The 15,204-nt window shown below is 44.4% G+C and overlaps 2 protein-coding genes and 1 long non-coding RNA gene across 3 annotated transcripts in view; all 3 read left to right on the plus strand.

Annotated features, from left to right (window-relative positions):
* The first annotated feature begins 69 nt into the window (after positions 1-69).
* Positions 70-2,424, plus strand: LOC142412613 (uncharacterized). The gene is made up of 3 exons (XR_012776532.1): positions 70-194; positions 644-752; positions 888-2,424. It is a non-coding gene; the product is annotated as an uncharacterized LOC142412613 (long non-coding RNA).
* A 2,118-nt stretch (positions 2,425-4,542) lies between these two features.
* Positions 4,543-15,204, plus strand: part of CDC73 (cell division cycle 73) — a 112,718-nt gene continuing 102,056 nt past the window's right edge. Inside the window, exons 1-5 of the mRNA XM_075508141.1 lie at positions 4,543-4,756; positions 10,561-10,666; positions 11,655-11,724; positions 13,339-13,401; positions 13,490-13,542. Coding sequence (XP_075364256.1) covers positions 4,626-4,756; positions 10,561-10,666; positions 11,655-11,724; positions 13,339-13,401; positions 13,490-13,542 — 423 coding nt within the window. The 5' untranslated portion in view covers positions 4,543-4,625. The remainder of the gene's footprint in view (positions 4,757-10,560; positions 10,667-11,654; positions 11,725-13,338; positions 13,402-13,489; positions 13,543-15,204) is intronic.
* On the plus strand, positions 10,735-11,150 carry LOC142412838 (ubiquitin-conjugating enzyme E2 D2-like). The gene is given in 4 exon segments (XM_075508696.1): positions 10,735-10,740; positions 10,836-10,915; positions 10,917-11,092; positions 11,095-11,150. Coding segments are annotated over 4 exon segments (318 nt in total).

Raw genomic sequence — 15,204 nt, forward strand, 5'->3', positions numbered from 1 at the left:
CCTCCGCAGCCCTCACGGCCGCCCGACCCCGCTCGCAGGCCCCCGCACCGCCTCCCAGGGGAGCGTGGGGCTGCCCGCCGCGCTGCCGGTGTCCTGAGGCGCCGTGTGCCGGGCAGCACTGCCCCGCCCCGCCCCGCCCCGCCCCGGGGCGGTGGGTCCCTCCGGTGAGGGCCCGGCTAACGGCGGTGTCGGAGGTGAAGGCGGCGAGGGCGGGCTGCCGGGGGGAACGGAGCGTCTCCAGAGCGGGGAAGAGAGCGGTGGGGGCAGCTCCCAGCGGCGGTGGTAGGGGACAGGCCCTGGGGGACGCCTGGCAGCCGCGGCGGAGCGGTGTTACCAGTTAGGGTACAGGTGGTGACAGGCTGTTTTTCTGAGGAAAAACCTTTCTGGAATTGCGACGTAGCGGTGGTAAAGATGCTCCGAGGCGCTCCTGTCAGCGGGATGGCGGTTAGGAGAGGGGACAGAGATGGGGTGGCTTTCCCGGAGGCCCCGGAGCGACTTCTGGTGCGGGGGGAGGGTGGTCTCCTGCCTCTTGTGGCTGACTCTCAGGTGCCTTTGCTTTGCCAAATGTAAAACTAATTTTAAATCTTCTCTGTTAAGCATTTCTGTTGACTGGTTTTCTTTACGTTTCTTTCCTGCGTTGCAGTTACTCAAATAGTCAGCAACTTAACCGTGGAGCAGGAGCGTTCCCAGACAACAAATGATGTGTTGAAGGATAATGAACTCGTCCTGGTATCTGGGAAGTTATGCTTGTGGTGTGTTTGACTAATCCTGTAATATGTGGAATGTTTTTAGTGACTCCTGGAAAATTCATGTTCTCCTCCTAAAGAATTATGGAATTTGGAGATTCTACTTTATGTGGGGGTGTTGTTTTTTTTTTCTCTCCTCAGACTGTCTAGTAAGAGCTGTTCGGCAATACTCTCTTGCTTCACCCCCACATAACTTGCTGCGGAGCCTGGATCACTGGTCAAATATGTATGTCCTTGGCAGAGCGTACCTATTGAATACCCTCTGAGTCTCCCCACTGGGATCTAGACAAGAATTTCAGTACTGCAGAAACTTCTCTGCCCTCCTCTTTGTTGAGAGGATAAGTTTTGCAGGGTTGTGCTCTGGATCGCTGTTCAGTACTCTGTCCTATGTTTTAAAAAATAGTGCAAGGAAAACAACTAACGTGTACTGTTTTGGTTTTGCTCACATATATAAAAATGAATGCTGTGTAGTCAGACATGGTATAGCTTGCTCCTGTGTTATAAGACTTGAACAATTTTTCTTAATGCTATTAATCTTAATGAGCTTCCCTATGATGTAAAATTGTCAAACCTATTTTGCAACTTAATTTTCATTTCAAATAAAACGTCAGCATAACCTGCTAGACTACAGCTCTATTAAACTACTCATAAAGCGCAATTGAAACATTGTACCTATGCGATACATTTCACCTTCATTTATATACACCTTCATTTTATTAAATGGTAACATGCTTTCTCATTTCAGGTAATAATGTTCTAGCCTAATCTCCTGTGATAAAGCTGATAAACTCTCAAGTATTTAGTGCCATGTGAAAATAGTTTCTCTGGCATTTCTTATAAAATCCTGATTTAGTGATAAAAATAATGGTTAATAATCTCCTTATGATCCCCAAAGCAAACTATAGGAACTATTTTGTAAACTCCTATTTAAAACTTCTAATGAAGGCATCCTTGAATGAAAAAGTAAACCAGAACTACAACATTTTCTTGAAAACATGAAAATAAATTTCTTTGCAGCCATGTGTTGCAGCTGATTATGTACTGCATCATGCACTGCTTACTGAGCAACAGACCTCAGCATGACTAAGATGAATGGCTTTTTTGTGTCATTGTAATATAATGACTTTGTATCTTGCTGAAGAAAGTAGTATTTGTAGTCTAGCAGATATATGGGATGTGTCTTTTCAGGGGCAACGCTGGTTTAGGTGATGCAGTGGGGTTTGTGGATGAGACGTAGGAACAGGACGTGGCCCACTGGAAGCATTTCAAGTTCCATTCCAATTTTTCATGAGCCGTAGCTACAGTAATCATTCCAAATCCCGTCTGAGAAATTATATTCTGTTTATTCATTATGGTTTTGTCTCTGAAGTACATAAATGTTACTCTATACTAGTTGAAAAAGAAATGTTGGAATTAATTGGTATAATCCAGCGTGTTACTAGGTGTTGTAGTGTATCTGTGTATTAGACTCTTTTGATATCATATGTGCCAATGTGGTATCACAAATGGTGATACCACTAACATCTCAGAACAGGAAATTATATGTGCTGTTGGCTTTTAGTCTGTTTTGTCAGTCTCGGTGCATATGACTTACAGGAAGAAAAAGGATGCAATTTCGCCTTTTGAGATTTAAAGTAGGATAAAGTTTTCTGCCAATGTTGAAAAGTGTTAAGAAAATTCTTAGGTTAGAATAAGGTTAGAATAAGTCAAAGGTTAGAATAAGCCAGCAGGAGAGCTTTCTTCCAGGCCTCCAATCCCAGAACTGGTATTCCCCAGACAATACCACTCTGTCGGGTTCTGCTGGGAAGTACTGCACTTCCAGTTTTTGTATGCCCTAGCAGAAGAAATGAGCCTGGGACACTGAGAGAGCAAAACCGTGCCTGGCAGGGGGAGGTCTCCACCGACCGCAGCCGTTCAGTTACTCCGGTGAGCACAGAATCACAGAATCATGTAGGTTGGAAAAGACCTTTAAGATCATCGAGTCCAACCATAAACCTAACACTACCCAGACCACCACTATACCATGTCCCTAAGCACCTCATCCAAATGTCTTTTAAATACCTCCAGGGATGGCGACTCAACCACTTCCCTGGGCAGCCTGTTCCAATGCTTGATAACCCTTTCAGTGAAGTAAAATTTCCTAATATCCAGTCTAAACCTCCCCTGGCACAACTTGAGGCCATTTCTTCTCGTCCTATCACTTGTTACATGGGAGAAGAGACCGACCCCCACCTCTCTGCAACCTCCTTTCAGGTAGTTGTAGAGAGCAATAAGGTCTCCCCTCAGCCTCCGTTTCTCCAGGCTAAATAACCCCAGTTCCCTCAGCCGCTCCTCATAAGACTTCTGCTCCAGACCCTTCACCAGCTTCATTGCCCTTCTCTGGACACGCTCCAGCACCTCAATGTCCCTCTTGTAGTGGGGGGCCCAAAACTGAACACAGTATTCCAGGTGCGGCCTCACCAGTGCCGAGTACAGGGGCACGATCACTTCCCTAGTCCTGCTGGCCACGTTATTTTTGATACAAGCCAGGATGCCATTGGCTTTCTTGGCCACCTGGGCACACTGCTGGCTCATATTCAGGCAGCTGTCAACCAACACCCCCAGGTCCTTCTCTGCCAGGCAGCTTTCCAGCCACTCTTCCCCAACTACCCTGTAGCGTTGCATAGGGTTAGAGGAGCAAATGGCCTTAGAGGAGCTCTGTGAATTCCTGAACTCTGCAGGGTAAGGCAATATTTTCTCGGTGTTGTTACTGTTTTTTCTTCTTCGGATGTGGAGGCAATAAATATTTTCCTAATTACTTTTTTGCTATGGTCTTTTGATGGCTTATTGTTGTCAGAATTAAATTGCATTTTTGCCATTGATAAAGCCGAGATTTTTCTCTTTTATCTTTTTTTCTCCCCCTTTATATCCAGGCTCCAGAAGATTTTCTCCCCAACCTGCTGAGTGAGATGAGTGCACGGCTTTTGAGAGCTTTTACACCATTTTCTGGAGGCGTTTCTGTTCCCGCCCTGGCCAGGCAGCACCGACCGCGTGCTGCCGTGAAGGGCGGGGCGGGGCGGGGCGGGGCGGGAGCCCGCGGCACAGCGCACTGCGACTGACAAGCTGCGACCTCAGCTCTCCTTGTTTCGGTGTCCAGAAGGTGTGCTGCTTTCTGTACCTGGCGCACATCAGCGTGACAGAGATTGTTCTCTGTGAAGCGCTGATGACGCTGACGGTATCGGGAGGGCACAACGCCGGCGGCCAGGCTACCGGTGGGGAAAAGCCCCTCAACGGCCCTCGCCGGGATGCCGTCCCTCCCGCAGACGCTCCGGCGGTGACGGTGCTTCCGCAGCTGCCGCACACGGCCGCCGGGACGCGGCGTGCGGACGCACAGCGCGGCGGCGCCGGGCCGGGGGCGGCGTCGCGGCCGTTACGCTCCCGCCGCCCGGCGGCGGTGGCCGTGCCCGGCGGAGGCCCCGCGCCGGCGCGCGGAACGGCCGGTCGGCAGCGGCTCTGGGAGCGCCTCTGCCGGCGGCGTCCGAGACCCGCTCGCCGGCGCTGGCGCCCGGCCTCGCCCCCCGAAGCCACGGCCGAGCCGCCGTGAGGGCGGCGGGCGCTCCCCTCCGCTTCCCCGACCGGCCGGGGGAGGCGCCTACTCATCGGCGGGGGCGGGGCCCCACCCCGCCCAGGCGGGTGCCGCCCTGAGGGCGGGGCCGCGCCGCTCCATGGCAACGGGTTCGGCGTCGCCCCCTGGAGGAGGCGGCGGCGCCGGTGCTGCCGCGGCTCAGGCGTTCGTGGCGGGCAGCCCGGGGCCTGGCAACTGGCGGCGGGGTCCTCGCGCGGCTGGCAGAGGGGCCGGGCCGGAGCGGAGCGGCGGCGGCCGGCGGCTCCGGAGCGAAGATGGCGGACGTGCTGAGCGTGCTGCGGCAGTACAACACGCAGAAGAAGGAGATCGTGGTGAAGGGCGACGAGGTGATCTTCGGCGAGTTCTCCTGGCCCAAGAACGTCAAGACCAACTATGTCATCTGGGGGTGAGCGGCGGGGCCGGGGCGGGCGGCGGGCGGCCGCTCGCCCGGGGAAGGGACGGGCGGGGGGCGGAGGGAGAAGTTGCCCCGAAGTTGCAGGGGAGGGCCCGGGGAGCGGGGAGGAGGGTCCCGCTGCCCTTCGGCTCCTGCTGCGTTGTAGGGAGCGAGGCGGGCGGGGGCGGGCGGCCTGGCTGCCGCCTCCCGGCCGGGCCCCTCGGGAGCGCACCGGCGCCGTGCGCCTCCCCTCCGCCTGGGCGCGGCGAGGTGCCGCCTGCCCGCCGGGCGCGGTGTCTCGGTGGAGGGGGCGTCCGAGCGGCCCGCTCGACGGCCTGCGGCCGGCACCCTTCGCGGCGGGGTGGGCGATGCCTCCCTCCCCTGCGCTGTCTGCAGCCCGGCCGGGCAGGGAGGTGTCGCCGGTCCCTTCGGGAAGGTTCCCAGGACCCCGCCCGGCGAGCGGCCGGCCGGCGCCCCGGCCCTGGGCCAGAAGAGCAGCGGGGCCGGGGCGAGGCCTTTCCTCGGCTCTCGGCCTGTCCGTGCGCCCCGGGGGAGCTGGAGGGTCGCGGCGGGCTCGGGTCGTGCAGGCTCATGCGATGGGATGGCAGGAGGCAGCTTCTCGAAGTCCTTCTGGGTTTTGCGTCAAAAACAGGCGTTCCTCTTTAGTGTATTAGTTTATCCGAGCTACTTCTCTTTTCCTGGCGCTTTGTCCTGGTGTAGGAAAGTCAGCGAGGTCCAAACCGACGCTCCCTCGGTAGTTACCTGCGAGCCCCGTTGAACTGTGCAGGCGCTTTGCTCCTCGTCAGCCTGCTCCTAGCTGAGGCCGCTTCCTGGGCCGGACCTAATGCAGGCTGTTTCCTAGTTGTTCTCATCGTAACAAACACGTAGAGATAGTGTGTCTGTTGCCTAAATGGTATTAGGTAAAATGCTTATTTTTAGAAAACTTCTAGAAAATTGAGGTTTTGTACCTGCTGAATTTTCCAGTATGATATGTATTACTTACAGTGCAAGGGAGTTGTTTGTTCTCCTTTCCTCTGAATTTAGCAGCTGCTTGCTCTTAATGTCCTAAGTGGAAGGGCTTCAGTGAATCTCTTTTAAACCCAAGAGAAAAGAATGCTTATTGTTATATATCAGGTAGCAAACATTTCGGGTACTGATCAAAGAGAGTACATTATCCTGTGAAGCTTAATGGAAAAACAGAAGAACCTGCAGATTTCTCAAAAAAACCCCTTGTAGTTCAGTCTGTGACCAGGGATTTTTTGTTTTGTTTTGTTTTCATAATTATGATGTGACCATAAGTATTGACCCCAAATCCTGACTTCTAGTTTGACAGAAAGAAACCTGTTTGTTTATCTTAACTTGTAGACAGATTTCTTTTAACTAATTTTACTTTGCACTATGTAAAGTTAGAAATGTGCTATTTGGTTACTTATTTCAAGCTTTCAGAAACTCATTTGGGATTTATTTGCACTTCCTGGCTAAGTGGGAGATACTGGTAGCTAGGCTGAAAAGGAAGAAAAATATTTGCATAAGCAGTTAAGTTTTAAACTTCTTGAAAAGTCTTCGTTCTATTTTTGCTGAGGAACTATATAGACAATTGTGGTGGTTTCCTTGCTACAAGTTGCTTTTCCCAAGCAATAATAAGTAATGGTTAACTAGACAGACAAGTTTCATTGCTGTTCGGTAGGAAGCAGAGGAACTGATATGCCAGCCTAACTCTACTACTGCTTAGGAGAGGTAGTGAATTAGAAAAATAGAATTAGAGTTGAATTAGGCCCAGAAATTGTTGACAAAAGACAAACAGACAGCAGCTGGAGAGAAAAACTTTATTATGTACATTAAGGCAGCTTTATCTTCATGGTCAAGAAGGAACTTTGGGTGAACAGAGGATACTCTGAGCAGAACAGCAGCAGTAACCTCATAATAGCTGTTTGTGTCCTCACGTCTTGTGATAGATGTGTTGTAGAATTTGAAGGTTTTTTGTTGGTTTGCTTGTTTGAATTAAGTTAGTAAATCTGGGTTCAGACCAGTGGCTTCTGAACTTTTGGCAGGATCAGACTGTTGTCAATTCACAACAATTCTCGTGAACCACCGTGGAGCTATATATGTCTAATCTTTAAATTGAAGACGCTGTAGAAATGAGACCAGTTCTGCGAGCTGTGCTCAATAGCTTTGGCACCACAGTTTAGGAGCTGTTAATTTATGTAATTGCTAGACTTATGCAGGGACTTATGAGGAACATTTTCAAAAACTTTTAAGATTCAAAACCTTTTATATTCAGGTCACTCAACAGGATCCAAACTGTGCTTGCAGTGAGCAGTTGTTAGTGGCTTAGTCTTTCATGAAGCAAATCTTGATTTCTGTTTTAGGTGTCCACAGCATGGTTGCTGTAATTGCACCTCTGCTGCCAGTCTGGAGAGAGTAATGCAAGTCCAAACAGCAGTGGTGGCATTCTGTCCCTGCTAGAATTAGAAGTAGTCCCACTAGACATTTAACACTGTGGCTCCTTGAGCAGCTAAGCTGGCAGAAGTCAGCAGCGCTGCCCTGCACTGCCATCTCTCTGTGCTAGCACAAGCGTCAGCCAAGCAGTGAATTGGTCTGAGGAGCTGAGCCAGGTTAAAAGTAGTGCGGGGAGGGGGGGAAGCAGAAATTAATTTTAATCCAGGTTAGTTTCCAGATAATAATTATGTGAATACCACTGCTGGCACATGAAGAAGCCTAGATGGTCTAAGATTAGGTGTTTCGTGTGTTTTGATCTAACGGCTGATCTGTGGCCCCTGAAGAGTGATTACAGAATCTGTTTCAAAACCCAAGGAAGGAATCAATCTAACAGAGAAACTTACTTGCTTTGTTTACCCAGCAGAGGGGCTTGTATGCACAGCTGAAAAGTTCTGAAACAGTGAGCAGCTGGTCATGGGTATTGTAATTTGTGTGATACTCTGCATGCCTAGTCTTGTATTTTTGAAGATTGCTGCTTTCTTTTGTGGATGAGACACAGGCCCTTTAGTACCTCTATAAAAATTCATGCTTTGAAACCTGAAAGGGGAAATAAAGCAGTTAAAAATGAATATACTCCTGGCACCCGCAGGTTGAGGGTGAATGGATGAGCTGGAAATAAATTTCTGCTGTTAAAAACAGCAAGTTAAACTTTCTCTCTTGCATTATGTAAACATTTTCTCCATTTTTTTAAGCTGGAGTTTTGTTTTATTAAGAGATACAACTCTTAATAACCATTAAAGCAAAATATAAGTACTGGACTTTTTGAGGCCTGAATCTTAAAGATTTTATTTTTTTTCTTAAGTAATTGATGCCATTACTAAATATGGGAAATAAGAAAATTAATTGCTTTTGCTACTTTGGATGTTTGTAAATTGAGCAAAGTAAGCTACCTTCAGATCAGCTTGCTTTCAGTTCTCTGTTTATTGAGCAGGTTCTTTCTGTCTGGAAAACCTGAAAGGAGCACAAACTGATGCTGAAATGTCAGTTTAGACTTAGATTTTCTTCTTGCGTATAACTGCTTGTCCATCTGACGCTTTTCCTTTAATGTGCAATATCTTGTCCTCCTAATAAAACATCCTCTTACAACCATGATGAGCATGGGGATTTCTTGTGTGTGTGGTTTAAGTGATGAAGTACCAGCTGTGCCCTGCTGAGCTTTGGCAATGCCTGTGGCTTTGTAATACTGTATTTTGAAATTAATAGATAACCTTTCAGTACTTGGTTTCTAAATTATGCTATTTATTGATAAATAGTGTAAATAAAAACTTGAACAGATGACCAGCTGGACTTTTTATATAATGTTCAGTGGATATGGCACACTTCAAAGAAATAATGCGTTATTCTGAAGTGAGATCATCTAAAATGTTCATTTTAAAATGAAGTGACAAAACTGTATCATGTGACATAGACTTCACTTCAGAGCCAAGTCTATGTGGAGGAAGCTTTTGCTTCTACCAGTGCTCTGAATATGTTTACATACCACCTTATCAAAGATATCAGTTGAACAGTAAAATACTCAAACAATTCCTTGCTGAGGAATCCACTTCTGTTGGCTGTAATTGTGAAGCCAACTTTTGGCTTCTTAGCAGTTGAAAGATACTATGTCTTTTCCCTTTCCTCTTCAGCAACAAAACGTACACCCCCCCCTATGCAGACTAAGTTTTTGGAAGGAAGAAACAGTGATGGAAAGATCCTTTACCATTCTCACGGTATTTTGAATCCCTTTTCTCTGCATGAATAAAGGTATATTGGTTTTCTCTGGCATCATTATGAAAATAATGTTTTCAACCTTACTGCTAGTAGTCAGTTCTGAACCGCTTATTGGTTCGACCTAGAATTATCTAGATCACTTCTGATCTAGATAATTTCAGAAAAATAATTGCGCGAAAAGCAGTAGTGGCATTATATCCACAGTATGGAGAAAACAGACTTACACTTCTGTTGCATTTAGTAGATGCTTGTGTAGCTCTTTCAGGTTAAAGAAAGTTATGGTTGAGTATTTTTATTTCCTTTCCCTTCCCCCGGTGAGGCTAGCACTTCAGTGGTGAGTGTTTCGACAGTGAGCCATGAGTAAAGCCACTGTACTTGGAATGGAAAACTCCTTCTTATGGTTTTAGTGATTTCTTCCTGAAATCTCTGGTTTAATCAAAATTCTGTGCCAGTCTTACCTTTGGCAGTTTTGCCCTGGTTTTCTGGTGGGTCATCTTCCTCGGGCTTTGAGGTGAGCCAGCTGGTTGGTGGCAGGGACTGGGCAGTGGGGTGAAGCCCTGTCCTGCTTGGAGCTGGGCTCTGGCAGGTCCCAGGTCTGGACAGTGGAGTCGCTGGTCTCATTGGTTTTGTGGTCCTGCTGAGGGCTCTGAAACTGATGGAAAGGTCCATTTCTCAGAGCAGTTGAAGTATTTGGGAGCAGGTTTTGTTTTGTAACTGGAACAGGCATTGCTTTCCCTACAAAATCTTCTAGTAACAGCATAAAGGGGTGAACATGTGTGTGAGGAGGGAATTATGTTCGATGCACATGGAGCCAAGCTGAAACTACGGGTTTTGTTTGGCCTTGTTTTGGGGGATTGTTTTTTTCAAATTATTACACAGAACAGATTCCTTTTTAGACTTAGAAGGCATCTCTTACAAACAAGCTGTTTCGAAGCTGAGATTAAGCTTGATGCTGTCATGTTGCTCTGAAGTGGTCGGACTTCAGTATGGGAGTTCATTGTGATTTTTGTAGTCCGTTTCGGTTTTGCTAGTTTTATGTACAATTAGTTTCCAGTCACTCCTTACTTTGACCTTTCGGCACCATTTTAAACCTTTTGCTCTCTAGACTTCGTGGCATTTGTGTATTCGGAGTTCTTCACTCTGCTTTCTCTTGTGGTGAAAATTCTGTCCCATTATACCTGAAGAGCATGTAATACTATTTTTTTTTTCATTTGCAGTTCAGTTGCGTTCCTCTAGGTGTCCCAAATAAGGTAGATAGTTCCTTTGATAATCAGAATAAATATGTTTTAGATGTGGGAGAGTGTGTTCTTATGGTTTCCCAAGTCTTGCTTCTTGTATATTTTACAACCTATCCAGCTCTTATCTTGTATGATTTTGGACAATTTTTATAATTTGTTCAGTAAGGAGGCTGCAAGAACGTATCTCCCTCACTCGTATTTGTTAACATGGTTGATAGTTCACTAGTTTGGCAATTGCCTGATAATAATATTACCGCTTGCTTTTTGAACCGTCATCTGGAAAGAAAAAAGAACTTTGCTGAAGAAGTGTGTGCATGAGACAGAGATGGAGAGGTTAAATGTTAAAATCTTTGTTTCATGATTTTACAGGACAGGGAAAGAGGGCCAACCCAGGGAATACTACACTTTGGATTCTATCTTGTTCCTGCTCAATAATGTGCACCTTTCACATCCTGTTTATGTCCGCCGTGCTGCAGTAAGTAGACCATATAAAATTTTATTTTGTCTTTTTTGTGATAATATGTGCATAGTTATTTTCAGGGAATGATAGTAGCATTTAAGTGTGTGAATTTGGCTGGGAAAAGGGAAAAAGATGTGCAATAAAGTGTGTGTGTGTGTCTTTAAAAAAGAACACCTCTACATAGGGATCAAATGACAGTCCCTATCAAGGTAGAGTATTTTTCTTGACAATTCACTTCCCAACAGATTATCCCTTCAAACCACCAGGTTGCATTTACAACAAGAGTCTGTCACCCAAATACTAATAGCACTTCTCTTGATATTCTATGGTCACAGTTGTCTCCAGCACTAACTATTTCAAAAGTACTTTTGTCTATTTGTTCTTTGTTGTGCGATCCCAATCTAGATGATCCTTTAGTGCCTGAGATTGCAAGGATCTACAAAACAGAGAAAAGTATAGCAGAATAGCTTTGGAGTGGACTCAGAAGTATGCAATCTAATTAACGAGATTATTGGATAAGCACTACAAATAAAGATAGGGAAGCTCTTAAAAAGAAAGTACTTTTGATTTCCATTTGACTGCTTTCTATGAGCCCACGCTTCATCTTCCCCTGTACCACATGGTTACCTGATACAGCAGTGCTGTGTGTACGTGCTTGGAACAACAAAATTGAAATACTCTTCTGCATACCAACATTTACTCCTGGCAGAGAAGTATGTGTGTTAAAAGCCAGTTCTTAATCTTATTTGCAAGTTTGAAATGAAGGAGGAAAAAGACTGTCCTCCCTTTCAGTTTTATAGCAGACATCATGTTTCATTTTGTGTAGTTGAACATCCTCTAGGAAGTAATTGTATTTTAAGCTTGGTAGTTATGCTTTCTTGGGAGGCAGGACATGGGTTCCTGTCTTTGTGTGAATGAGTAGCTTTCAAGAAAAGTGAAAAATCTTCAGCAAGAGACTTTCTGAGGGAATAACAGTTTAATGCCAAGTCTGCTGTCTTTTCAGACTGAAAACATTCCTGTGGTAAGAAGACCTGATAGGAAAGACTTGCTTGCATACCTAAATGGGGAAACATGTGAGTGATGCTTTCTTTTAACTTAGACACATAGTGTGCTTTACTGATTCATATTTATGGGACAAGTGAGGGGTAGGAGGGGCAAAGTGGTTAACGATGGTGAGTTTGCAGCTTAACTGAATATGTTCAAACTTCTCAAACAAAGGTAGGATTTCTTTTATTTTTTAATTTTGTTCTGAACTTAACTATTTTTATGATGCTTAGATAGGAGCTGCATTCCTACATGCCTGTTTAGAAGGGAGCTACTTTTTTGTTATTATTAACATCCTTTGCTTAATACTTATGTGTTAGAATGCTTAGTGTTGTTGTGGTTTAACCCCAGCTGGCAACTAAGCCCCACACAGCCGCTTGCTTGCTCACTCCCCCCTAGTGGGATGGGGGAGGGAATCAGAAGAGTAAAAGTGAGAAAACTCGTGGGTTGAGATAAAGACAGTTTAATAGGTAAAGCAAAAGCCATGCACACAAGCAAAGCAAAGCAAGGAATTCATTCACTCCTTCCCATTAGCAGGCAGGTGTTCAGCCATCTCCAGGAAAGCAGGGCTCCATCATGTGTAATGGTTACTTGGGAAGACAAATGCCATCACTCTGAACATCCCCCCTTCCTCCTTCTTCCCCAGCTTTATATGCTGAGCATGTTGTCATATGGTATGGAACATCCCTTTGGTCAGCTGGGGTCAGCTGTCCCAGCCGTGTCCCCTCCCAGCTTCTTGTGCACCCCCAGCCTGCTCGCTGGTGGGGTGGGGTGAGAAGCAGAAAAGGCCTTGACTCTGTGTAAGCACTGCTCAGCAGTAACTAAAACATCCCTGTGTTATCAACACTGTTTCCAGCACAAACCCAAAACATAGCCTCATACTAGCTACTAGGAAGAAAATTAAATCTATTCCAGCCAAAACCAGCACACTATTTATGATTTTTCCCTTCTGTAGACTGTGGGATACTTTCAGTAGTGCATTGATCTTGATGCAATAAGTGTGTGGGATAAAATCTTCAGTATAGTAAAATATATCAAATCACTGCTTTGTCAATCTGGCGGATTTGTCTGGTATTCCATCATCTTAAAATTTTTGTTAACAATAGTCAGAGAAAAGAGGTTTCTTTGAGAGAAAGATAAATGTGGCTTACTTTTGTAAGTTGTTCTGTTTTGTAGGTGGTCTTAGAATTTTAAGTATACTGGAATATGAGATTATTTCTCTAATATGAGCAGTAAACTATTTTTATGTATATTTTAAAGGGACCAAGATGTTTTCTTTATTCCAAAAACTAGACAAACTAGTAGATCTTGATTCCAGGTTATAGTTATCTTTGTGACTCTGTTTTCTTTTATGTGGTATATACAGAGCATAGAATCACTATTTTATGTTGCAAGGGACCACAGGAGATCATCTGGTTCAATCCTCTTTTCAAAGAAGTGCCAAATGACCCTGAGCAACCTGATCTAACTTCGTATTCAGTCAGGTTCTGAATATCTCCAGTTCCAGTGTCTGACTGCCTTTGCTACCTAATATCTAGTTAGAGTTTCCGTTGCTGCAGTTTATCTGTTGTCCTTCTTCCTTTTATACTTAAATACTTTTGCAGATCTTTTGTACTTAAATGAAATGTTGTGTTTGATTACAGCAACCTCCTCAAGTATAGACAGAAGTGCTCCACTTGAAATTGGTCTTCAACGGTCCACTCAAGGTACAGTTTAACTAAAAAATAACTTTGAGGTTTATTTTATGAAAGTCTACTACAATCTTTCATTTTTAATGTCCTCTTTTTCTTGTAGTTAAAAGAGCAGCAGATGAAATATTAGCAGAAGCAAAGAAACCAAGAATAGAGGTAATGACAGTAACTGTCATCAATACAAATTGAGGGTGGTGGTAAATTACAGTATTTAGCTGTTTTTGTAGCAATTCAGTTGGGCTACCTATCCTCTGGGTGCACACAGTACTTCTGTTAGTGTGAACATGAACTGGAAGGAATTAGAATTTAAGCCTCTGATTTAAACTTGGAGTTTTAGTTGCTAGATGTATGTTGTAGTATGAAAGAGGAAAGCTTGACCACATATCTCTAAGTACCTGTTGCATTATAACCTGTCTGCTAAGAGCTATGGAATTGGAATAAAAGTGCTGTTTAATGACTGATTACAGTTATTTGCCATCCATGAGTTGGCATTATAACTTAAATGCCAGTCTTATCTCTATTGATGGATACTTACTTATTTTAGCTGCTATTTTAGTCTCTTTATAGCAGTATATGAAATTGTCCCTGTGATTACTATTTTCTGAAGCTCTGTCCTAGGTAATTAATTTAACAGTGTATTTTCACAAGTACCTCTTGAATAGAAGCAATGTGTCTAGTTATTACACACATTGTATTACTCAACTCTGCCTGGTTTTAAAAACTGACTTACTGTTTTTCTTGATTTTTTTAAAAAAAAAAAGAAAAACAAACCTATGTTCACCCAGTTGTGTCCTCTGAGTTATTATAAATCTGGCTGTATGTTTTTTCAGAGTACCGAGGCTTTAGATTTATTCTTAGAAGAAGAAGAGTTATCAAAATAAGTAAATTCTGTTATTCCAGAATTGGATTTGAACATTGTTTGTGCTTAGCTATAACTGCATAAGAATCATAAAAACTTCATGCATTCTTAATGGCATACGAGTGCTGTGAGATGTGACCTATCAGTGATCTATAGATTTTTGTTCTACATTACCCTATGTGGTTGTGATGCCAGTATGTTTTGAAAATGTAGATCTTCACCATCATGATTTGGAGAATCAAGAATTCTGCATATGAGCCTAATGAGCTTATGGCCATCTTCTGTTTGTTTGTTTGTTTTTTTCGTTGCTGCTCTCGTAGCTCAGAGTCTGTGAAGTCTGTTCTAAGTTATTCAGAGATTGTCTCGGTGTAGAGATTCCATGTCTCTCCTAGTACATGGGCATGACTGGTTTTGCTGTGCTTCAGCCTTTCCAAACAGCCATTTAGCAATAGGACAGGCTTGATGCTTATTTAAGTTTTGTGGGAAAATAAGACAGATTGAACACAAGTGGTACCAGCATTAAGAAGCTGAAAAGATGACATAAAATTACATTTCTCTACTGCTTTCTCAAATTACATGTCTGTCTCAAACCTGGCTTGAGTAACTAGAGGCTTCCTTACTCTTGACTTGTTTTTATATTCACTAGGAAAGCCATTTATATAAGTTCTGCATCAAGATATAATGGTTCTGAGCAGTTCTTTTCTTTAAAAATGTCACTGATTAAATATCTGGGCAAATTTGAGTGTCTGATGAATTCATCTTAAATATTTATGTGTGTATATGTATTGTCCTACCTAAATGTGTACATTGTTTGCCAGATTTAAGTTCTCTGACTGATTTTTCTGTTGTTCTGAATTGTCATCTGTGCAAGGCTCTTTATGAGGAAATGGTAGTTTGCTTTTCATTATTCTAATTATACATTGTGGTTCTTGAGAGGAAAGTTCCAATAGCTGTACAGT

Source organism: Mycteria americana, chromosome 7 (assembly GCF_035582795.1).
Source record: "Mycteria americana isolate JAX WOST 10 ecotype Jacksonville Zoo and Gardens chromosome 7, USCA_MyAme_1.0, whole genome shotgun sequence".
NCBI lineage: Eukaryota > Metazoa > Chordata > Aves > Ciconiiformes > Ciconiidae > Mycteria > Mycteria americana.